Source organism: Microcaecilia unicolor, chromosome 9 (genome assembly GCF_901765095.1).
Source record: "Microcaecilia unicolor chromosome 9, aMicUni1.1, whole genome shotgun sequence".
Classification (NCBI taxonomy): domain Eukaryota; kingdom Metazoa; phylum Chordata; class Amphibia; order Gymnophiona; family Siphonopidae; genus Microcaecilia; species Microcaecilia unicolor.
In genome coordinates, this window is record NC_044039.1 from 163,445,808 (window position 1) to 163,470,636 (window position 24,829).

Sequence of the window (24,829 nt, forward strand, 5' to 3'; positions counted from 1 at the left end):
TACCTTTAGCCGAGGCTCTCAAGACATCATACAGTAAGTCTGCCAAATAAGCCAAGCCCGATTCCAGGGCCGGCCAATCAGCCCTCAAGGAAGGATCCGAGGGGGAAGCCCGCTGCACAATCGTCAGGCACGCCCTGGCCACATAGGAGCCGCAAACTGAGGCCTGCAAACTTAAGGCAGCCGCCTCGAAGGACGACCTTAAGGCCGCCTCCAATCTTCTGTCTTGGGCGTCCTTTAGGGCCGTGCCACCTTCCACTGGCAACGCCGTTTTCTTAGTCACCGCAGTGATTAAAGAATCCACGGTAGGCCAAAGAAAGGCCTCACGTTCACTTTCAGGCAAAGGATAGAGGCGGGACATAGCCCTAGCCACTTTGAGGCTCGCTTCCGGGACATCCCATTGAGCCGAAATTAAGGTGTGCATGGCATCATGCACGTGGAAGGTTCTAGGCGGGCGCTTCGTCCCCAGCATAATGGCGGAGCCAACAGGGGCTGAGGGAGAGACGTCCTCTGGAGAGGAAATCTTCAAAATGCTCATGGCCTGCACTAACAGCGCTGCAGAGGGGTCATCCGCTCCATCCGAGCGGGAATCCGTCTCCTCCAAGGAATCCCCAAAGGACCGTTGGGAGAACTCAGATACGCTGCCCTCATCTACATCAGAGGAAACAGCGTCCTCTAAGGCCTGGGAATCCACCCGAGGGCGTTTACTTCCGGGGGCCTCAACCTCTTTATCGGACAAGGGAGAAGGGGCAGCGTTTTGCATAAGGAAGACCTGATGCAGCAGCAAAATAAACTCGGGGGAGAAACCCCCCAGACTGTGCAATTCAGCAGCCTGGGCCACAGCCCTAGACGCACCCTCAACCGGCGCTCGCAAGAGCGGGGGAGAACCATGCTGCGCATCCAAGATGGCGTCCGGCGCGACACTCCGCGAAGGAGCCGCGCGGGAAAAACGGCGCTTAACTTTAGCCGCTTTTTTGCCGTCGCCCAAATCAAGGGCGGCCATGGCATTAACGTCTCCCAGCTCAAGGGCGGCCCAAGAAGAAGCCGTCCGAGCAGAGTGGCCGGCCAAAATGGCGGAGGCGAGTAGCGGGGGATGGGCGTTTATGGCGGGGAAAACCGCCGCACCGGAGGAAGACCTGGGACACTGACCGGCCTCCGAACTGACACCCAAAAAGGGCGAATCAGACTTTAAGACCCCCGCATCCCTGCTAGAAGTGCACACACGGTCCGGGGAGCGATTCTTCGCGCCCTCGCCCTCCGACGCCATAGGCCACGTGGAGATCGATCGGGGAACCCCCTGCCCGCTATAAAAAGGTAAAAATTACCTGCTTCTCGCTCCGAGCTGTAACGACCTGGTGTCCCAGTGAGTAGCTGCAATAAACGTTTAAATAAACGTCGAAATAAACGCCTTTAAGGACGTCCAAATTTTTTTTTTTTTTTTAACGGAGCCAGCGGGAGGGGGGAGAAAAGGAGGGACCTGGCGCCACCAGGTTTGCATTTGCTCAAGAAGAGCCCTCAACCCCAGGTACTCAACAAAACCTAAAAATTAGGCTTGGAGACCTAGCCAGAGCTGCTGCTGTGTGTGACCACCACCTGCTGAGATAGAGAACATACTGAGGAGTTTCCGGCAGCACATGACCACATATAGGGAGGCAAAAGGATTGCTCTCTATCTCCACCTGCTGGTAGATGGACACAACCCACCAGTCTATGGATTGATCAGCATGATGATATGGAAACATTTATTGTGAGCAGCAAGCTCAGCTTTACTGAAGGAAGTCTCTGGAACTAAGACACTCTGGATATCTGGGAACTCAAAGCTGCTTTAGGTTACATTTCTTTCTGATCTATATGTCTAGGGCTTCCAAATTGGAAAAACCCAAACCATTTACTGATATGGTTGTCCCTTTTTTTTTTTTATATAGTATTCCCGTAGCTAGGCAGTACAGTGAAAAGGGGCAGGTACCCTTTAGGTTTCTTTCTCTGGGCAGAGCTGCTTCTCTTCTACCTCGCTCTCGAACACCAAATGACATGGGTTTATCTTATTAGCTTTTCTTTGGCTAGCTGGCCTGCTTGGAAATACTTTTGTGGGAAGCAATATATAAAATATTAAATGGAGATGGAATTTATTCTCTCCCCACCCCCCTCCCCGGTCACCAGGAAGTATTGTCTGTAGTGGATAATCAGCTACTCTCAGGCACTGCAATGCCTTTATAAAAAAAAAAAAAATTTTTTTAAAAGCAGCAAGGACCATGGCTTGACCATATGGCACATCTGACTCCCACCAGTGATGACAGAGCACCAAAAGATGCATGCTCAAGCTATGGTCCAACACTTTTCAACTGTAAAAGGGAATATGTTGCAAGAAATGAAAAGAAGTGTCAGTCCACAGAATTAAGACAGGTAAAAAATAAAATTAGACTTTTGAAGGAGATCCAGTTCTAACTTTTTATTTTTAACAGAATTTTGGTATCCCTGTCTCTTTTGTTTATTGGCTAGTATTCTCTGCTGCTGCAAAGAGAAATTCACTAGCTCTCTGGCAGATTCTTTGAGAATATGGTTACTATTATTCAGTGCAAAAAAACCCACAAAGAGTGGAAAGAACACAAAGGTTCCAAGAAGTAGACAATGTCAAACAACAAGGAGTAGAAACTGAATCAGGCTCTTTGAAATCAGACTCAGGACTCCAAAGTGAAATTGTAAGTGTTTATTTAAACTGACTCGACATGGCACCATGTTTCGGCACAAATATGCCTGCCTCAGGATGTGTATACTTGACAGTCACATAAATATTTGGTGAATGTGTCTGGTAAAACAAACATGAACATAAAAAGACAGTTGGTTAAGGAAAAAGTTCAATAGCTTGCGAAATGCCGCTGCCCGACAAATCCCTTATTTCATCATTGGCTTTGAATTGTTCTCGCATCATTATAACATGACGTGTTGGTGCAGGTCCTAGTCTATTGATGACACTGCTTGTTTATTGAAGGTCCCAGTCTATTGATGACATTGCTTGTTTATTGTAGCTTTTAAGATAGGTAACAAAAATGGTTTTCTAAGAGACAAAGTGTTTTTAGTTATAATGATGTGAGAACAATTCAAAGCCAACGATGAGATAATGAAGTCATTGAGCAGTGGTTCAGTTGTAACATGAGTCACTGACGAGGCTTTTCTCACGCTTATTTATTTCATGTACCATTATTTAAAATCTTTTTGTGCTGGGTTGAATATATGCATACAGTTGGAGGTTTGACAGGGGACGTTGTTAGTAACAAACCTCTCATGAAATGAAAAACTAGAGCCTGTACAGAAATTGGCTTACCTCCTACATGGTGATCACTAATTGCACTTAGATGAATCCTTACAGAGTTGTTTTTTAAACCAGACTCAAAGGTGCAGGAGGTCTTCAAGCAGTTTTTGTGTAGGACATCTGAGGGGATCTAAGGCCTTGCCCTCACACCAAACCTCCTCCACTTAAATGAGTAACACCTCTTAGTGGAGTCTTTTCCGGAAACCAGCAAGATGCAGGAGAAAGCCCTCCGGCAAACCTAAGGATTCAAATTCTATGCTCTCAACATCCAAGCTGTGGGGGCCATGGATTGGAGGTTGAGATGTAGAAATCCCTCATTCTGTGTGATGAGGGTTGGAAACTATTCCAATCTTCACGGATCTTAGGAGGACGCTAGGAGAGGAGGAAACCAGATCTGCTTTGGCCAGTAAGGTGCGACTGAAGAACACATAAAAAATATTTACTTAAGTGAAAGTGAAAAAAAACTTATTGTCTAACATACTTTTTGAGTAAAAAGTGAAAGTACCGCAACTAGAAAGAGCCAGGGGAGATGTTACATGGATGAGACCCAAGCTGGAGAGCAGTTAATTCAGTTTTATAAAATCCTATATGAATGGAGACCCCACAATGAGGCAGCTTGAGATCAGTTTTTTCACAATCTTACTTTGTTGAGACTTTCTCCAGATCAACTGCATGCACTAAACCTACTGCTTAAGGAGGGGAGAGATTAGTAAGCTCGACTCAGGAGAGAGACCTTGGGGTGTTGGTGTCGGAGGATCTGAAGTTGAAGACGCAATGCGACAAGGCAAAGGCCGTGGCCAGAAGGATGCTAGACTGCGTAACCAGCAGAAGAAAGGAGGTGTTGATGCCCCTCTACAAGTCGTTGGTGAGGCCCCACTTGGAGTATTGTGTTCAGTTTTGGAGGCCGTATCTTGCTAAAGATGTAAAAAGACTGGAAGCGGTGCAAAGAAAAGCTACGAAAATGGTATGGGATTTGCGTTGCAAACCGTACGAGAGACTTGCTGACCTGAACATGTATACCTTGGAGGAAAGGAGAAACAGGGGTGATATGATACAGATGTTCAAATATTTGAAAGGTATTAATCCGCAAACTAACCTTTTCTGGAGACGGGAAGGCGGTAGAACCAGAGGACATGAATTGAGGTTGAAGGGGGCGCAGACTCAGGACTAATGTCGGGAAGTATTTTTTCACAGCGAGGGTGGTGGATATGTGGAATGCCCTCCCCCGGGAGGTGGTGGAGATGAAAACGACAATGGAATTCAAACATGCGTGGGATAAACACAAAGGAATCCTGTTTAGAAGGAATGGTTCCGTGGAATCTTAGCGGAGATTGGGTGGCAACGCCGATAATTGAAAACAAAACAGGAGCTGGGCACACTTCTACGGTCTATGCCCTGATCGTGACTGGATAGGGATGGGCTGGAGTGTAAATTTTAAGGGGCTTCGATGTTAGCTTCAGAACTTAGTACAAGAACAGTACTGGGCAGACTTCTTCGGTCTGTGCAAGGACAAATCAAACTCGGGTATACATATAAAGTATCATATACCATGTAAAATGAGTTTATCTTGTTGGGCAGACTGGATGGACCGTACAGGTCTTTATCTGCCATCATTTACTATGTTACTATGATTATGATCATAGTTCCCTGATCCTGTTTGAGTTTCAGTAAAGTCTTCTCTGTGAGAGGTAGGATCCTGTACCCCTGCACCCCACCCCGCTTGTTTACATAAAACATTGCAACCTGGTTGTCTGTTTAAATGAAAATGATTTGATTCTGTAGCCAATCTCTGAAAGCCTATGAGTGTTCCAAATGGCCCTTTGCTTGAGGAGATTGATATGGAGATCTGTTTCCTGAGCACCCCAAGTTCCCTGGGTATGAAACCCATCCACATGAGCTCCCCGTCCCAGGTCAGATGCATTTGTTGTTAGCACCTTCTGAGGAGATAGAACTTGGAATGGTAGTCCCACTGTCAAATTCGTCCAAATTGTACACCAGAGAAGGGCATGAGTCAACTCTGGAGGAACCTGGATGACATCTGCTAGATTCCCAGCTACCTGTGACCACTGGGAAGCTAGGGATCACTGTGCTTCTCCCAAGTGGAGACATGCCATGGTAGTGACATGCACTGATGAGGTCATGTGGCCCATCAATCTGAACATTTGCCAAGCTGTGACCTGCTTGCTGCTTCGGACTAGCTCCAGCACCCAAACAGTTAGGCGCATTGATTATGATGCCCCTTCTGCAATGTGCTGTTGACCAGCCAATTGTTCAGATAAGGAAACACATACTCCCAGCCTGCACAAATACGCCACAACTACCACTAGGCACTTGGTGAATAAGTTGGGAGCCGACACGAGGCCAAATGGCAGAATGCGATATTGGTAGTGGTGTTTCCCTATGCAGAATCCAAGATACTTCTTGTGACTGCGAAGTATCGAAATGTGGGTATAGGCATCTCTAAGTCCAGAGAGAATAGCCAATCGTTTTCCTGAATCACGGGGAAATGGGTGCCCAGGGAAATCATCCTGAACTTTTTTGACCAGAAATTTGCTCAGGGTCCTTATGTCTAGAATGGGACAAAATTCCCCTATCTTTTTGGGCACAAGGAAGTACCTGGAACAGAACCCCTTCCCTTCTTCCTCTGGTGGCATGGGTTTGACCACAATGGCCTGAAGAAGGGCAGAGATTTCCTCTACAAGTACCTGCTTGTGCCGAGAGCTGATGAACGATACTCTCAGTGGGCAAACTGGTGATCTTTGACGCCAATGCAGGGTGGCGTAACTGAGAAAGACTATTTGAAGAACTTACCAGTTGAAAGTTACAAGGGGCCACCTGTAATAGTAAAAATTCAGCAAAGTCAACATTTTCCCCAGTCTCAGTGAGAGACTTGTGTAGCTGTTTTAAAGTAATTTTAGTCATATAGGGCTAGATTCTTTATATAGTGCCTCAAAGTCTGCGCAGAAAAAAAATATGCCTAGGCGTATTCTGTAAAGTAAGCCTAAATTTTATAGAATAGGCTAAATTTCCATGTGGTATATAGAATAAGGCTGAGCACCTCCCCATGTGATCAAATATAATCACGGCCATTTACGCCATACTTGGCATAAATCCCAATGCCTAAATTAGGCACAGAGCAGGTATATTCTATAACGCAGATAGATTTTAGAAACGCCCATGCCCCGCCCCCTTTTCAACTATACAACTTAGAATTTAGGCGCATCACATTACAGAATACGCTTATCCAGTTGTGTGTGTAAATCTTAATGGCAATTAGTGCTGATAATTGCTTAACATCCAATTAACAGTGCTGATTAGCTAGTTACCCAATTAAGTACGTGCATTGTTACAGAACACACTTTGTTTTACGCGCAAAAATTAGGGAGCCATATACAGAATCCCGGGAATAGTGTTCTAGTTGGAGGGTTGGGATCTTTAAGGAGACGAGGCTATAAGAACCAAGGTCTTTCCTCTTTGCTTTGGAAAAACAGTTAAGGATTTGTAAGATTTATAGGTGGTATATGTGTCCCTCCTGGTGTCTTGGGTTGGGGGGGGGGAATAATTTTGGGCCTTCAGTAATGTTCAGATTTCCTGTGTTATGTATCCTTTGTTAGGGCTTTTACACTTCTTTGCTATATTCTGGTGAGCCCATGATTTTGTTTCTGTAAAATGTTACTGTAGTGTTTAAAAACTGAATAAAAAAAAACCATTTCAACTTTAAAGTAATTTTAGTCTTCACAGTGACCTTCCTTTGTTTCCTTAGGACAGCCTAATTGAAGAAGTATCTTGGTGGTGTCAAACTGCTTCTACTTTACAATGTATTGAATATTCCTTAGTGTTGGATCTAACACATTTAAATTTTCTAATAACCATCCCATAGGGATGTACATTCACTTGTATTAATCTACGAATTAAAGAGCAGGAAACTTCCGCACATTGCATCTAATGCAGATTAAAAAATTGTTACTAGAATATGTGAACCACCAAAACCCCGAAACAAATCTAAAGAAAATGGTGAAGGAGGTGGGAAGCCCAAAATGAAAAACATTTTTGCCATGCACATTCCTATCTTTGTGTAATCTGTACTTTTGAAAATCATCCTGGAGTTCTTTTAGCAGCTTTGTTTTAAGCAACTTTAGAACTTTGCCTCAAATTCACTTCATACAACAGCCAGCTTGATTCATAATCCAGGATTACTCAAAACCAGCTCAACTACTCTGACTGGGCTCTATTTAATTACTGTGAGCCTTAAAGCAAATTTTGAAGACAGCTAATTTGGGTTTGCTATGACAAAGAGTATGAAGACTTATACAAACAAGATTTCTTGGTTTGCTATTCCTACCTACTTTTTGAATATTTCTATGTATGTATTACCTTTTTCAAATCCAAGAATAAGGTAAACTACGTATTCAGGTACATGAGTTAATTCCCTGCCTAAACTGGATTACAAGTTGTTGGACCCAAGGCAATGGAAGGTAAAGTGACCACTCAAGTTCACAAGGGATTGCCAATAGGAGAAGTGGGATTAGAACCCTGGATTCCCTTGCTCAAAACCTGCTTCGCTAACCAGTGGTGTGCTGGTAATTTTTTAACAGGCTCTCTCCCCAGTTCACCTCAGCGCCCCCCCCCTGTCCACCTCTGCACCCCCCTAAATTGCAGAGCTGGCTATAGCCGGTGGGTGGGGTGGGGGGGGGGGGGGCAATGCATTAATTACTCTCTCCAGGAAAAAAAAATTAAATGATCCCAGGTTCCAATCTAATTCATGTTTAATGTGGGATAAAATGCCATAAATAAGTAAATAAATATAAACTTTTAATGTTGAGCACCTGATTCTCAAAGGGAACATATTCCAAACACTGTAATGAAAATAAAATGATTTTTTCTACCTTTGTTGTCTGGTGACTGTTTTCTGATCATGCTGGCCCAGTATCCGATTCTGCTGCTATCTGTCCTCTTAACTCCGTTTCCAGGGCTTCCTTTCCATTTATTTCTTTCCTTTCCTCCTTTCTTCTTCATTTCTGGTCCTCAGCTTCTGCCTATTTTCTTCATCCATGTGCAGTTTTTCTCCTCTCTTCCTTTTCCCCTTATCTCATCTCCTTCCTCACTCTTCCCTCCCCTCCATCCATGTCCAGCATTTATTCTCTCTCCCCTCCTCTCCCCCTGCCCTCCCATGTCCAACGACCTTTCTCTCCCCCTGCCCTGCATGCACCCATACCCAGTGACCCTCCTTTCCCCTGCCCAGCATGCACCCATGCCCAGCGACCCTTCTCTCCCCTGCCCTCTATCCACCCATTTCCAGCAGTGAACCTCCTCTCCCCTGCCCTGCATGCACCCATGGCCAGCGACCCTTCTCTCCCCTGCCCTCCATCCACCCATGGCCAGCGACCCTTCTCTCCCCTGCCCTCCATCCACCCATGGCCAGCGACCCTTCTCTTCCCTGCCCTCCCATCCACCTATGGCCAGCGACCCTTCTCTCCCCTGCCCTCCATCCACCCATGGCCAGCGACTTCTCTCCCCTGCCCTCCATCCACCCATGGCCAGCAGTGACCCTCCTCTCCCCTGCCCTGTATGCACCAGCAGCTCCCTTCTCTCCCCTGTCACCCCCTCCCGACTTGTTCCGCAAATTCTCCTGCTTCCTCCCTCCCTCCCGATTCGGTCCCTCACCGACCCTACCTTGGCCATCAAATTCTTCGGGGCAGGCAGTGTTGCCTGCCCACTGCCATCGCTGACTTTCCTCTGCCGCCCGATCGCGCTTTCAAAATGGCCGCCGAGACTTACAGAAGTCTCGCAAGGCCGCCTCTGGAAGTCTCGGCAGCCATTTTTAAAGCGCAAACAGGCAGCGGGGGAGAGTCAGCGATAGCAGCAGGCAGCTAACACTGCCTGCCCCGAAGAATTCGATGGTCAAGGTAGGATCAGTGAGGGACCGGATCCGGAGGGCGGGAGAGCCAGCTCGCCCTTTCCAACAACCGGCTCGCAAGTCCGGGCAAAATTTAACAACCGGATCTAGCGAGCCGGAGCGAGCCGGTTCCAGCACACCACTGTCGCTAACCATTAAACTCTTCTTCCACTCCATGCATGCTAGCCATTAGTTAAATGATCCCCTTAGGGAGGAAAGACAGAATCAAAGTCTGACTCTGGCTCTTTTTCAACAAAAAGTACATTACCATAGTTGGTATATTTAGAAATACTGAATTACATATTTCACCAGCTAACTTAAAACGTAATTAATACATCCAGTGTTTCAATGAAGTGGCTTTGTGAAAACCTTATTGTAATACATCTCACTGACCTCAAAAATTTACAAGAAGTCCTATTGTGAGCAAACAGCTAAAACTTTAAATTACTATTTCAGACCTAGATGTGAAGATCAAACTTTCCCTTTTTGGTTTCTGCACAGAAATACCAATATTAGGATATTCAGTACAGTGTGCAGGCCCGCTGCGGAACTCAGATCGACTGGGGAAGTTTAGTGTGCATAAGACTACTGTTGTCTCTAATCGTAATTGAAGGGTTAAAAAAATTACATTGTCAACAGCACTTCCCTTTTTCTTTTTTAAACCTTGTGCAAAGGTACATACCTGACAAAGACATTAGTGTGTTATTGATAACGTACAGCCATGTACACTTTCGGGGAAACAACTATAAATAAGAAGAGAACGGAAAATAAGAGGTAAGTTAATAAACCATGTCTGACTGGTACTGTTATCACTTAAGAATAATACAAAAATTGCTAAAGAAAGCACTGAATTACCATGTTACGTTATTGTTCTATCCCTATAAGTAGAAATCAAAAACTTAAATTATAACTCAAAATTTAAATATACAAGCAGTGAAAAAAAATATAAAAACATTTTTTATGATATGTGCTCAGTTTTAGGTGTATACACTTAAACTCAGGAACTGAGATGTTATAGCACGTTTCCATACATCATAGCACACCCTGCCTCCTCCTGATAAATTATGGCTCAATCAAATCTTCAAAGTAAACCAAAACAATTGCTAATGCAAATGGCGCTAATATTTAGCGCTGTTACTTAGCTTCATCAGTGGGTTTGATGCAGTCAGTGGTGTGTTTCTAAGTCGTTTCATGCAGATTCCTGGTTAGTGTATAACTTTTTTTATATAGTGCAAAACGTCTTCATTCAAAACATCCAATAAAGACAACACAACTTCCCAAGTTCCCTACACGGGCCATGTTTCGCCAATCAAACGGCGTCTTCAGGGGAACTCAACTGTGAAAAACACAAAGATGTTTCAAAATTCTAAAAGCTGCAACATAATCCTTTGTACAAACTTATTCAATCCCCGCAGAATTTCAATCTTATCTCAAAAACTCTTTACTCACGATTCAGCAACTTCAGAAAGAAACCTTCTCCAAAATTGGTCTTAGCCTGTGAAAAAACACCTTACTCACATACAGGCTAAGACCAATTTGGAGAAGGTTTCCTTCTGAAGTTGCTGAATCGTGAGTAAAGAGTTTTTGAGATAAGATTGAAATTCTGCGGGGATTGAATAAGTTTGTACAAAGGATTATGTTGCAGCTTTTAGAATTTTGAAACATCTTTGTTTTTTTCACAGTTGAGTTCCCCTGAAGACGCCGTTTGATTGGCGAAACATGGCCCATGTAGGGAACTTGGGAAGTTGTGTTGTCTTTATTGGATGTTTTGAATGAAGAAGTTTTGCACTATATAAAAAAAGTTACACACTAACCAGGAATCTGCATGAAACGACTTAAACACACCACTGACTGCATCAAACCCACTGATTAAGCTAAGTAACAGCGCTAAATATTAGCGCCATTTGCATTAGCAATTTGTTTGGTTTACTTTGAAGATTTGATTGAGCCATAACTTATCAGGAGGAGGCAGGGTGTGCTATGATGTATGGAAAGGTGCTATAACATCTCAGTTCCTGAGTTTAAGTGTACACACCTAAAACTGAGCACATATCATAAAAAATGTTTTTATATATTTTTTCACTGCTTGTATATTTAAATTTTGAGTTAAAATTTAAGTTTCTGATTTCTATTTACATTCATATATAAGAAACTGACTTTAAGAATACCCAGTGTATATACTCATATTGTTCTATCCCTACCATAGTGCTAATCCCTATACATCCTATGACAATTATACAAATTCCTGACTCCATCTCACCTTTGGCTCAACTCTGCCTTATTTGCAGAACTGTCAATTATGAAGTGTACTAAGTATTTTTGCTTCATGTTATCAAGAAAAAGGAATTCTATCTTTACCACTAGCCAAATTACACCGCCAGCATAAAAGGAGGGACAGCAGCATATTTTTGCTTCATGTTATCAAGAAAAAGGAATTCTATCTTTACCACTAGCCAAATTACACAGCCGGCATAAAAGGAGGGACAGCAGCATAAGAGAAGAGACTCTGGTGGCAGTGAACTGAGTGAGAAGAAAGGATGGAGAAATTAGATCTTGCCTGCTAATTTTCTTTCCTTTAGTCACACCACAAGAGTCCTTGACTTGTGGGTTTGCGTTCATCTACCAGAAGGTGGAGAGCGGGTACAGAACTATGCTGTGCCTTAATAGAATCCTGTGCAGCTCAGACAATTCAGTTTTGGATAACAAAGCAATGGAAAAACAGTTGCTGGACTAATGTGAAAGCATTTGCTGAATGTAATACTAATGTGATGCGAAAACATTAGCTCAACAAGAGAAACAGGAAGTTAGCAAAAATAAACACCCTGCTTTAATGATATGAAGAAACAAAGATAGGTAGCAGGACTTGTCTGGTGCGACTAAAAGAAAGAATATTAGCAGGTAAGATCTAATTTCTCCTTCATTGTCATATGCACTAGATGACTCTAGGACTTGTGAGATGTTTAAAAAAAAAGGCAGTCTTCAAGATGGGAGGGGATCAGTCACCCCTGTTCTGAGAAATGAAGCTCTAAAAGGCAGCTTCTTCCCTGGATGCCAGATCCAAGCAATGTGGCTGTTTTACAGACACCAGAAGGAGATACTGCATTATATTCTGCCCAAGAAGCAACTAAGCCTTTAATGGACTGCGCTCTCATTCTCATGGTTGTAGGCCATTGTCTACCCACCAAAATATATGCTGAAGAAATATCTTTAACCAATGAGCAATGGTAGCTTTACCTGGTGCCTTGCTTTCCTAGTCTTACTAAACAATCTACATAAGTACATAAGTATTGCCATACTGGGACAGGCCGAAGGTCCATCAAGCCCAGCATCCTGTTTCCAACAGTGGCCGATCTAGGTCACAAGCACCCGGGAAGATCCCTTCAATAGAACAATATATTTTATGCTGCTTATTCTAAAACTAAGAAATGGATTTTCCCCAAGTCAATTTTAATAATGGTCTATGGACTTTTCCTTTAGGAAGCCATCCAAACCTTTTTAAAACCCTGCTAAGCTAACTGCTTTTACTACATTCTCTGGCAACGAATTCCAGAGTTTAATTACATGTTGAGTGAAGAAATATTTTCTCAGATTCGTTTTAAATGTACTAATTTGTAACTTTATTGCGTGCCTAATCCTAGTATTTTTGGAAAGAGTGAACAAGCGATTCACGTCTACCCGTTACACTCCACTCATTATTTTATAGACCTCTATCATATCTCCCCTCAGCTGAATTTTTTCCAAGCTGAAGAGCCCTAGCTGCATCTTTCCTCATAGAGAAGTCGTCCCATCCCCTTTATCATTTTTGACGCTCTTCTCTGCACCTTTTCTAATTCCACTACATATTTTTTTGAGATGCAGTGACCAGAATTGAACATAATATTCGAGGTGCAGTCGCACCATGGACCGATAGAAAGGCATTATAACATCCTCATTTTTGTTTTCCATTCCTTTCCTAGTAATACCTAACATTCTATATGCTTTCTTATTAATCAAATTACACTGGCTTCACATCAAAGTGAGAATCACCTTCAAATTATGAACCTTTATCTTTCAAATCCTAAATGGCACAGCTCCAGACTATATGGTACCATTAATAAACTTATCTAAAAAAAAACACTAAATATGAGGCAAGAAACTCTCTCGGACACCACCACCCAAATTGCAAAAAGGTGATCTACAAAACTGTCCACTCTGCAGACTTCACTTACCTAGTAACCAAATGGTGGAACTCCTTACCACCCAAAATAAGAAATATACAGGAAAATACTAGATTCTGCAAAATCCTCAAATTGTTCCTATTCAAACAAACCCTCACAAAGAACAACCATATCTCAAACAACTAATATTACCTGAATTGGTTATTACTCTATTTACCATTAACTTTCTCTTTGTTTCATATACAATTTCTCATGCATAATAGATTTTCTAAATGTTAAACTTCCATAGTTTTATCCCAGTATGTTTATAATACTGTATTGTAAAACTGGATTCTTACAACAAATTACCTTCTTATGCATTATTCTTTGTTTATTGTAAGACACACTGAACTCAAACTTGTTTGGGATAATGTGGGATATAAATGTCACAAATAAATAAAGTAAATACAATGACCATCTACCATCTGCTAGAGAGAGTACAGAACTGTGCTGTGCCTTAATAGAACCTTGTGCAGCTCAGACAATTACGTATTCTTCTATCTCCAACTGCTGGCAGATGGATGAGAACCCACAAGTCCTGAACTCTTCTGGTGTGCTTGACAAGAGTATGTTGGTGTACAGAGGGGTTGAGAAGAAGGGAGAGAGAATTCAAAAAGCTATTTAAGATGATAGAAATATGGAGCAACATCTAAACAATGTGAGGGGTTATATGTTGGGAGATCATTTCATTTTATTATATTTATATATCATTTTTCTAATGGCAAAGGGTTATATAGGTTACCTGTTACCCATAAGGCTTTGCTGTAAGAGGTAAAGGAATTTCTTTCCCTTTTGCCACAAAAGAAAGCATGCTTTTATGAAACATGCAATGGCACCACAGAATTTTGAAATATTCAAAATACCTGCTGCCTGTGTTAGGAGAGGGTGGAAGGGGATAATAGCTCCTGAGACAGTAGCCTGAGAGGCAAATACCAGCCAATCTGTTACAGGAATCCCACTTTTACCAAATTGTCTTCACTATGGCCACCTTCCCCACAGGATGGGGAGCTCATCTACTTCATTTACATATAAGAAGCCCAACGCTGATACTTCTCGCACTGCTAGAGAGGTAATGAGGCCACTAAATGAGCCAAACTTCAGTGGTGACTTGTTTCACACGAACACCACTGGCTCGTGATACACCTGGATGTTTTGGCAAACATTAGTGTCCATATTTTTTATTACTCAGAATAGTTGTTTATCTGATTTTTTTTGGTCATTTATAAACTTTTTTCCCAATTTTTTCTCTTGTTGTAAGTATTAAGTGTAATTGACAGTCTTATAACTTTAAAACTAGTGTAAATGCATTTATCTTGATTCACTAGTTGATGAATATGAGCCAGTGGTGTTCGTGTGAAAGAAGTCACCACTGAGATCTGGATCACTTAGAGGCATATTTTCAAAGCACTTAGCCTCCCAAAGTTCCATAGAAACCTATGGAACTTAGCCTCCCAAAGTGCTTTGAAAATATGCCTCTTAGTGGTGTTAATACTGCTCTTGCAGTGTGAGAAGTATCAGCACTGGGCTTTCTATGTGAGATTGTATATTTAGCTCCAGCTATTATATATACTTTTGACCATTTAAGTGTCATGTACTTCATTTATGTACTCAGGATGCAAAGAAATGGAGTATAAACTATACATAAATTCTTTTCAACTGAGAGCCACCACCTACTGTATGTAATTCAGACATAAGCAAATCTACAAGGTCAGCCTAATGCCTTTGCAGAGCTCAGTCCCTGTCATCATATGCAGAACTCTTACTTGCATAGCAAAATGCTTCCATTTGGATCATCTCCTCCATTCTTCTGACAAGAGTTGGCATTCAGGGCTCCTGCTCCTAGTGCCTTCCCATTGGCTGACAGCTATCCTGAGCTAGCTAAGTTCTTACTAAAATATTCCTGTCCCAAAATTCTTTTATTTCATGAAAATTACACATTACCCATATTAGAAGATTAAGTCATTCATTTATCCATAGAACAGGTTATATAGCATAGGTAGCCGCAACACAAGCTTCTTACTAGTATGCTGCTGTCTTTTTCTGTAGAATAATTTACAATGGTGATCAGAAAGTAAGGACCTGGTTTGGAGAAACCAGGCTGGGTAACAGCTATGTTGCTGGAATTTAGTGCTGTGGGCACCTGTGCCCACTGATTATCAGCTGGAATCCACAATTTGCTTCACAAAAATCACCAAGTGCCTTTCACATTGCCTACTACTGGTCATGTAGAATGAACAAACTAGAGGGAACCAGAAATACAAACCAAACAGCAGCAGAGACACAATTTGTTGCATATATAGCATTTTACTCTGGATGTTCTTCTGATTTGAGTTGCTCAAGGAAGCCCATACAATATGACCACCAGAACAGGCATTTAGCTGAAACTTGGTTTGTGTCAGGTCCAATAATAAAATTTGTTTCCTCTGATCCAAGGTTCCGCTTTTTGTTTCTGGGCCCACTACTGTATTTCTGTTACTATTGAGCTTGTTCCAAGGAAGTGGCCTCACAGGGAGAGGGTTTGTACTCCCTGAATTACACATATTATTCAATTCAAGGAAACAGTTCCATAAAAGATACGGCCAAATCAGATTCTTCAAGGTCACATGGATTAAGGTTTCATTGTAACATATGCAAACAATCGTTCTTATTTCAATTATTCATATATAGTAATTTGTTTCATGAATATTCATTGGCATATCATAACAAGCAAACGTTTAGTAGCCCTTCAGAACCCAGTTGAACATTCCTGCCTTGAAGTATAAGACAAGGCTGCTTCTTTCAGCTTAAAAAATATAAATTTTATATTTTGAATTACCTGCTCCATTGTAGCTTCATGTAATTCATTCAGATTTAATGTATAAATACCTTCTTCTGTTCCAAAGATTATGTACTGATCTAAAACATTGAGGAAACTAAAATTAGCATTGGCTTTCAAACATATATTTTAAAATTCCACATTAAAAATCAGGTGGAAAATACCTTTAGTGTCAGGATGTATCCAAGAGGTGGCACAGTTTATTTTCAATGGACAGCCATCAAATACTTTAGAAAAGCATGCTCCCATCTTCATAAAACATAGATTAGAACAAAGATGCTTTAACATAAGCGTATCAGAATTTAAGTTACAATTTATCAACATGCAAGATCTTATGCTAAATGTAATTTTTAGGAGCTCCCAGCATCTTACAGGTCCATGGTACCCTGTGGTGTTTCCTCTTCAGAAAATCTACCAGCAGGTCTGTGCCATGGGGAATATTTAACCTGGATCTTTCCTGCTACAAAGTATGCTAAACAAAGCAGTGAAAAACAGGTGCAGGGATCTGATGGTTGAAAACCTCATATTGGCTACTTGGATCAAACTTGGGCCCATCTTTTCCATGCAAAAGGCTTCATGCAGTTTTTAAAGTGGAAGTTTCCATTTGTAAATATTCATCTACCCACAGAAATTCCTTTGACAAGTGGCCCAAAATGAACAGAGTCCAGCACATACATACAGATCTGCCTCTAGCCTGAAAGTTTAAACTGTATCAACAGCAAGTATCTTCAGGCACATCCTCTGTGCCACACTTGTTATACAGAATCTAATTAAAATGGTCTTAATTATGTATAGGTAGAATGTAATGTTAACCACCCTAGCCCCTATTTGGGGATTAATGAACACCAGAATGTTCCTCTTTTACTCAAATGGTTCTGGAGTTCCTACAGCATAATCTGTAGACTATAAAAGCACAGTTCTTACCAGAACTTTTGGTGTTGGTGGTAAACCATTAATTGCCGGCTTCTGTAGAAAAAAAATAAATCTATTGCAATATTTTTCCTTTGAATATCTATTTTTATTCTAGGGTTTACTGTAAGTATCTGACCATCATCAACAAAAAAAGCCCTATTTAGTAGTGTAGTAAGATTTTGAAGATTCTGCATAATGGTTAAAATAATGCATACAATCTGTGAAACTTCTGCATTAACTGTTGTGGGTGTGCCCAGGATTTTGTGATAGTTACCACAGAGACTGCTCCTAACATGGATACAGTTAATGCCACCTACTGAGGTGGCATTAACTGTTCTGCATTACCTAACACATTTTAACTAAGATTTATTCCCCGCCCCCCAGCCCTGTCAAGTTGTTAGTGTGGGCCCAAATTAACAGCATGTAGCTTGACGGGGCACCTTAAATCTTTCCTACATTAACTGCTTAGTGTCCATTGTATTTTGGCATTAATAACTGGTCAAGGATACCACAAATTAGCAAAATTAGGAAAATAAATTCTTACAGGATAGTCTCTCTTTTCCTTTTTGCGTGGTAGCTGTGGCACTTGTCTACTTCCTTCTGCATTTTCACCACTGATCTTCGGTGAACTATCGCCATTCCCTTAAAAAAAAAAAACAACACACAATTATCCCTCATCAATGCTTGCACTTGAAGAGTTTTCTACACAGATTTTTGAATGTATACTATGGAATGTTTAAAAGAAATTCTCAAAAAAAAAAAAAAATTCTATATGCAACCATATAAGTCTGGGACCTTTATATCAGTATAAGGCTTTCCAGGCTGGCTCTAGCTCTTACTTCAAAAGGAAATGTTCTGCAGCGCACCCTGTACCTTGCTCAGTACTGCTGCTGTAATTGATTTGGATTTTAGATTTGATTACTTGCCTTTGCAAATCCAAGGTGCTTTGCATTTATTTATGTTTTGGATTCAGCTCATACCTTTTCAACGGTAGTGCAAGGTGAGTTATGTACAGGTCCTGAAGGTATATCATGGTTAGAGATGACTTACAATTTAAGTTGTGTACTTGAGTAAATGGATGGTTAACTAACTTGCCAAAGGTCACAAAGAATGTCACTGGGAAGATCTGGGACTGGAACCTTGTTTTTCCATTTGCTATTCTAGGCACTAGTGGCTATGGCTCACTAATATCACATCTCCTTATGGCACTGGAATACAGGTTTGAATTCTGGCTGCAGTTATTACTACTACTATTTAGCATTTCTATAGCGCTACAAGGCGTACGCAGCGCTGCACAAACATAGAAGAAAGACAGTCCTTGCTCAAAGAGCTTACAATCTAATAGACAAGAAATAAAGTAAGCAAATCAAATCAATTAATGTGTGCAGGAAGGAGGAGAGGAGGGTAGGTGGAGGCGAGTGGTTACAAGTGGTTACGAGTCAAAAGCTATGTTCAAGAGGTGGGCTTTCAGTCTAGATTTAAAGGTGGCCAAGGATGGGGCAAGACGTAGGGGCTCAGAAAGTTTATTCCAGGCGTAGGGTGCAGCGAGACAGAAGGCGCGAAGTCTAGAGTTGGCAGTAGTGGAGAAGGGAACAGATAAGAAGGATTTATCCATGGAGCGGAGTGCATGGGAAGGGGTGTAGGGAAGGACGAATGTGGAGAGATACTGGGGAGCAGCAGAGTGAGTACAAGCTTGAACAGGATGCGAAAACGGATAGGGAGCCAGTGAAGCGACTTGAGGAGAGGGGTAGTATGAGTAAAGCGACCCTGGCGGAAGACGAGACGGGCAGCAGAGTTTTGAACCGACTGGAGAGGGGAGAGGTGACTAAGTGGGAGGCCAGCAAGAAGCAGATTGCAGTAGTCTAAACGAGAGGAGACAAGGGTGTGGACGAGGGTTTTGGTAGAGTGCTCGGAAAGAAAGGGGCGGATTTTACGGATGTTGTAAAGAAAGAAACGACAGGTCTTGGCGATCTGCTGGATATGAGCAGAGAAGGAGAGAGAAGAGTCAAAGATGACCCCAAGGTTTCGAGCTGAGGAGACAGGGAGAATGAGAGAGCCATCAACAGAAATAGAAAATGGGGGGAGCGGGGAGGTGGGTTATTCTCTTAAAAGGGAGTAAAATGTCAAGTACTGCTGCTTTGTGCAAAGGCAAAAACAACCCACCAAACCCCTAGTTGTTCTCCATCAGTTAAGAAAGCAAGAAAACTGTTAACTGCACTTATCTGTTGTGACTGAACTAAATAATATTATACTGATAAAACACACACTGAAAAGTCCCAGAATGGCAAGTCTTACTGCATGAAAGCACTAAAAGAATGCTAATAAAGTATTCCATTTTTACAGTATGAATGTTACTCGTTGCCATGTGTTTGATAAACAGGGTATTTTAAGCTAACTTCCAGCTTAATTTGTATCAATGTATATTATGGTATTACTTTGCTTTCACACTTCTGAAAAGCATTAGATTTACCCAAATCACAATATCTAGGAGAGAGCAGTCCTGGGCTGCTGATGCTACCAGTCACGGCAGTAAGAGGCGGTTCAGCCTGCTGGCCACATCCTGGAATACTTTGTCTTCTGTGCACTTGCGAATGTCTGCTCTCCAAATCTGGATTGTGTTTAATCGTGTTGGACTTCTCTTCATACGCACTGTTGTCTTCAGGACAACTATTTATTCTCAATGGCTACAGCAAATCATAAAAAAGGAGGTAAGTATAGTTAATATAAATGCTGGCATTTACAGCATTGCATTTATTTAAGTTACACCATTATACAGTATACTTAGGGCTTCTATTTGTATAAGTATATAGCGAATGCTACATACCTGTAGAAGGTATTCTTCGAGGACAGCAGGCTGATTGTTCTCACTGATGGGTGACGTCCACGGCAGCCCCTCCAATCAGAAACTTCACTAGCAAAGCCCTTTGCTAGCTCTCGCGCGCCCATAAACGCACCGCGCATGCGCGGCCGTCTTCCCGCCCGAACCGGCTCGTGTTCGTCAGTCCCGTATGTAGCAAGACAAAGACAAGGGAAGACAACTCCAAAGGGGAGGCGGGCGGGTTTATGAGAACAATCAGCCTGCTGTCCTCGGAGAATACCTTCTACAGGTATGTAGCATTCGCTTTCTCCGAGGACAAGCAGGCTGCTTGTTCTCACTGATGGGGTATCCCTAGCCCCCAGGCTCACTCAAAACAACAAACATGGTCAATTGGGCCTTGCAACGGCGAGGACATAACTGAGATTGACCTAAAAACTTATCCAACTAACAGAGAGTGAAGCCTGGAACAGAATAAAACATGGGCCTAGGGGGGTGGAGTTGGATTCTAAACCCCGAACAGATTCTGAAGCACGACTGCCCGAACCGACTGTCGCGTCGGGTATCCTGCTGCAGGCAGTAATGAGATGTGAATGTGTGGACAGATGACCACGTCGCAGCTTTGCAGATCTCTTCAATAGTGGCTGACTTCAAGTGGGCCACTGACGCTGCCATGGCTCTGACATTGTGAGCCGTGACATGACCCTCAAGAGCCAGCCCAGCCTGGGCGTAAGTGAAGGAAATGCAATCTGCTAGCCAATTGGATATGGTGCGTTTCCCCACAGCCACTCCCCTCCTGTTGGGATCAAAAGAAACAAACAATTGGGCGGACTGTCTGTTGGGCTGTGTCTGCTCCAGATAGAAGGCCAATGCTCTTTTGCAGTCCAATGTGTGCAGCTGACGTTCAGCAGGGCAGAAATGAGGACGGGGAAAAAATGTTGGCAAGACAATTGATTGGTTCAGATGGAACTCCGACAGTACCTTCGGCAAGAACTTAGGGTGATTGCGGAGGACTACTCTGTTATGATGAAATTTGGTGTAAGGGGCCTGGGCTACCAGGGCCTCAAGCTCACTGACTCTATGAGCTGAAGTAACTGCCACCAAGAAAAGGTAAAATTATGTATAATCATACCTGATAATTTTCTTTCCATTAATCATAGCTGATCAATCCATAGACTGGTGGGTTGTGTCCATCTACCAGCAGGTGGAGATAGAGAGCAAACTTTTGCCTCCCTATATGTGGTCATGTGCTGCCGGAAACTCCTCAGTATGTCGATATCAAAGCTCCATCCGCAGGACTCAGCACTTAGAGAATTACACCCACGAAGGGACACTCTGCCCAGCTCACCACCGCCGAAACGGGGGAGGGGAATTAACCCAGCTCATCCCCACACAAGTGGGGGAGGGGAATCCGTCCAGCTCATCCCCGCGGAGCGGGGGAGGGACACCACACCCGCCGATGCGGGGGGATCTGGCTTATCCTGCAACCGCAACCGCGGGAGGAGCTGACTGACCCTAACACCGCCGAAGCGGGAGGGGTACAAAGCTGCCCTACAGCCGCACGAAGCGGGAGGGAGTGCCGGCAGAATTTTAAGTCTCAATCCAGCCCCGTAAAACGGAGGGGAGAGGAATGCAGCAGCTCACTGTAACACAAACTCGTCTTAACTCTTGAAGAATCCAAGTGAAAAAACTTGAACACGAAGTCTTTCTGAAGTAACTGAAGACTAAACTTGAACCTGAAATGCAACCAGAATAAAAACAGTACAGATATCTGGGAGGGGCTATGGATTGATCAGCTATGATTAATGGAAAGAAAATTATCAGGTATGATTATACATAATTTTACCTTCCATATCATCAAGCTGATCAATCCATAGACTGGTGGGATGTACCGAAGCAGTACTCACCCAGGGCGGGACATTGAAATCCCTGACCTCAACACTGAAGCTCCAAACCGGGCCTCCGCCCATGCAGCCACAGTCAAACGGTAATGCTTGGAGAATGTATGAGCCGAAGCCCAAGTTGCCGCCTTGCATATCTCTTCCAAGGAGACGGATCCGGCCTCTGCCATCGAGGCCGCCTGAGCTCTCGTGGAGTGAGCCTTCAGCTGGATAGGCGGCACCTTCCCCGCGGCCACATAAGCCGCTGCAATGGCTTCCTTGACCCATCTTGCCACTGTAGGCTTAGCAGCCTGCAGACCCTTACGAGGACCTGCAAACAGGACAAACAGATGATCCGATTTCCGGAAATCATTGGTCACTTCCAAGTATCTGATGATGACTCGTCTCACATCCAGATATTTAAGAGCAGAGTACTCCTCTGGGTAGTCCTCCCTACGAAAGGAAGGGAGACAGAGCTGCTGATTCACATGGAAGCGAGAAACAATCTTGGGCAGGAAGGAAGGCACTGTGCGACTAGTCACTCCTGCCTCAGTGAACTGCAGAAAAGGCTCTCGACATGAGAGCGCCTGGAGCTCGGAAACTCTTCTGGCTGAAGTGATAGCCACCAAAAAGACTGCTTTCAACATCAGGTCTTTCAGAGATGCCCTCGACAAGGGTTCAAAAGGCGGCTTCTGCAATGCTCTTAGTACCAGGTTGAGATTCCATGAAGGCACCACTGAGTGCAGAGGAGGGCGCAGGTGATTAACTCCCTTGAGAAAGCGCACCACATCTGGCTGCGAAGCCAGGGAAGCACCCTTCAGGCGGCCCCTGAAGCAAGCCAGAGCCGCTACCTGGACTTTAAGGGAACTGAGCGACAGGCCTTTCTCCAGACCTTCTTGCAGGAACGCCAACACTGAAGAAATTGAAGCAGTGAAGGGAGAAAGTGAGCCTGCTTCACACCACGCTGCAAAGATACGCCAAACCCTGGCGTAAGCAGTAGAAGTAGAGCGCTTCCTCGCTCTCAGCATAGTGGCGATGACCTTGTCTGAGAAGCCCTTCTTCCTCAGACGCTGCCGCTCAATAGCCAGGCCGTAAGACCAAAGGGGGAGGGATCCTCCATCACCACGGGACCCTGATGTAACAGGCCCTGCTCCACTGGCAGCCGCAGAGGATCGTCGACTGAGAGCCTGATCAAGTCCGCATACCAGGGACGCCTGGGCCAATCCGGACCCACCAGGATTACCCTGCCGGGATGCTTTGCCACCCGGTCTAGCACCCTGCCCAACATGGGCCAGGGCGGGAACACATAGAGAAGCTCTTGTGTCGGCCACTGTTGGAGAAGAGCATCTACTCCCAGGGATCGAGGGTCCCGTCCTCTGCTGAAAAAGCGCGGCACTTGGCAATTGGCCGATGACGCCATCAGATCTAGGCTCGGCTGGCCCCAGCGCTTCGTGATGTCCAAGAACGCCTGAGCAGATAGCTGCCACTCTCCGGGCTCCAAGGTATGGCGACTGAGAAAGTCCGCCTTGACATTCATGACTCCGGCAATGTGGGCCGCTGAAAGCTGCTCCAGGTTCGCTTCTGCCCACTGGCAAAGATTCATAGCCTCCTTGGCTAGAGGGGCGCTCTTGGTACCTCCCTGGCGGTTGACATAGGCCACAGCCGTGGCATTGTCCGACAGGACCCGTACAGGCTTCAACACCAGTACCGGGATGAACTCCAAAAGCGCCAACCGAATGGCTCTGAGTTCCAGGAGGTTGATAGACCACTTTGCCTCTGCAGGAGACCAGAGCCCCTGCGCTGTCCTTCCCAAGCAGTGGGCTCCCCAGCCCGACAACGAGGCGTCCGTCGTGACGACAATCCACTCTGGGGTCACCAGAGGCATTCCCGCAGACAACTTGTCTGTCTGCATCCACCAGCTCAGCGCCTTGCGCACTGCTGGGTCCAAGGGAAGGCGCACAGCATAATCCTCCGACATCGGAGTCCAGCGCTGCAGCAAAGAGTGTTGAAGTGGTCTCATATGAGCCCTGGCCCAGGGCACAACTTCCATCGTGGCCGTCATAGAGCCCAACAGCTGCACATAGTCCCAAGCCCGAAGGGGAGAGGCTACTAGGAACTGGTCCACCTGAGCCTGAAGTTTGACAATCCGATTGTCTGGCAGGAACACTCTGCCCACTTGGGTGTCGAATCGAACTCCCAGGTACTCCAGGGACTGAGTCGGGCGCAGCTGGCTTTTCTCCCAGTTGATGATCCATCCCAGGGAGCTCAAAAGAGCAACTACCCGGTCCACAGCTTTGCCGCACTCTGCATAAGAGGGGGCTCGGATCAACCAGTCGTCCAGATAAGGATGGACTTGTACCCCTTCCTTTCGTAGGAAGGCCGCGATGACCACCATTACTTTGGAAAAGGTCCGCGGAGCAGTAGCCAACCCGAAAGGGAGGGCTCTGAACTGGAAGTGTCGTCCCAGGACTGCAAAACGCAGAAAGCGTTGATGAGGAGGCCAGATTGGAATATGCAGGTACGCTTCCTTGATGTCCAAGGATGCCAGGAACTCTCCTGCCTTCACTGCCGCTATAACAGAGCGGAGAGTCTCCATGCGAAAGTGCCGCACTTTCAAGGCCCGATTGACCCCTTTGAGATCGAGGATAGGCCGGACAGAACCTCCTTTCTTTGGTACCACAAAGTAAATGGAGTAACGTCCCTTGCCAAGCTGACTTTCTGGCACCGGAACGACCGCGCCCAGGCGGATCAGATTGTCCAAGGTCTGCTGCACTGCCACAGCTTTGACCGGAGACTTGCAGGGAGAGAGTACAAACCCGTCTTTTAAGGGTCGGCAGAACTCTAGTTTGTAGCCGTCTCTGATGACTTCCAGCACCCACGCGTCTGAAGTTATTGTGGTCCACTCGCCCAGAAACGAGGACAGCCGTCCTCCAATCTGCACTGGGGCGTGGACCAAGACCCCGTCATTGGGTACGAGACCCTGGGGGAGGACCGGAGGGAGCACCTCCG

General features: G+C 44.4%; 1 protein-coding gene across 1 annotated transcript in view; it reads right to left on the reverse strand.

The window, feature by feature from the left end:
• MAP4K5 (mitogen-activated protein kinase kinase kinase kinase 5) overlaps positions 1-24,829 on the reverse strand; it is a 354,391-nt gene that overhangs the window by 83,529 nt on the left and 246,033 nt on the right. The window contains exons 18-24 of the mRNA XM_030214063.1: positions 19,596-19,809; positions 17,670-17,767; positions 17,138-17,179; positions 16,378-16,462; positions 16,214-16,293; positions 9,885-9,945; positions 5,241-5,243 (exon numbers count right to left, since the gene is read on the reverse strand). Coding sequence (XP_030069923.1) covers positions 5,241-5,243; positions 9,885-9,945; positions 16,214-16,293; positions 16,378-16,462; positions 17,138-17,179; positions 17,670-17,767; positions 19,596-19,809 — 583 coding nt within the window. The remainder of the gene's footprint in view (positions 1-5,240; positions 5,244-9,884; positions 9,946-16,213; positions 16,294-16,377; positions 16,463-17,137; positions 17,180-17,669; positions 17,768-19,595; positions 19,810-24,829) is intronic.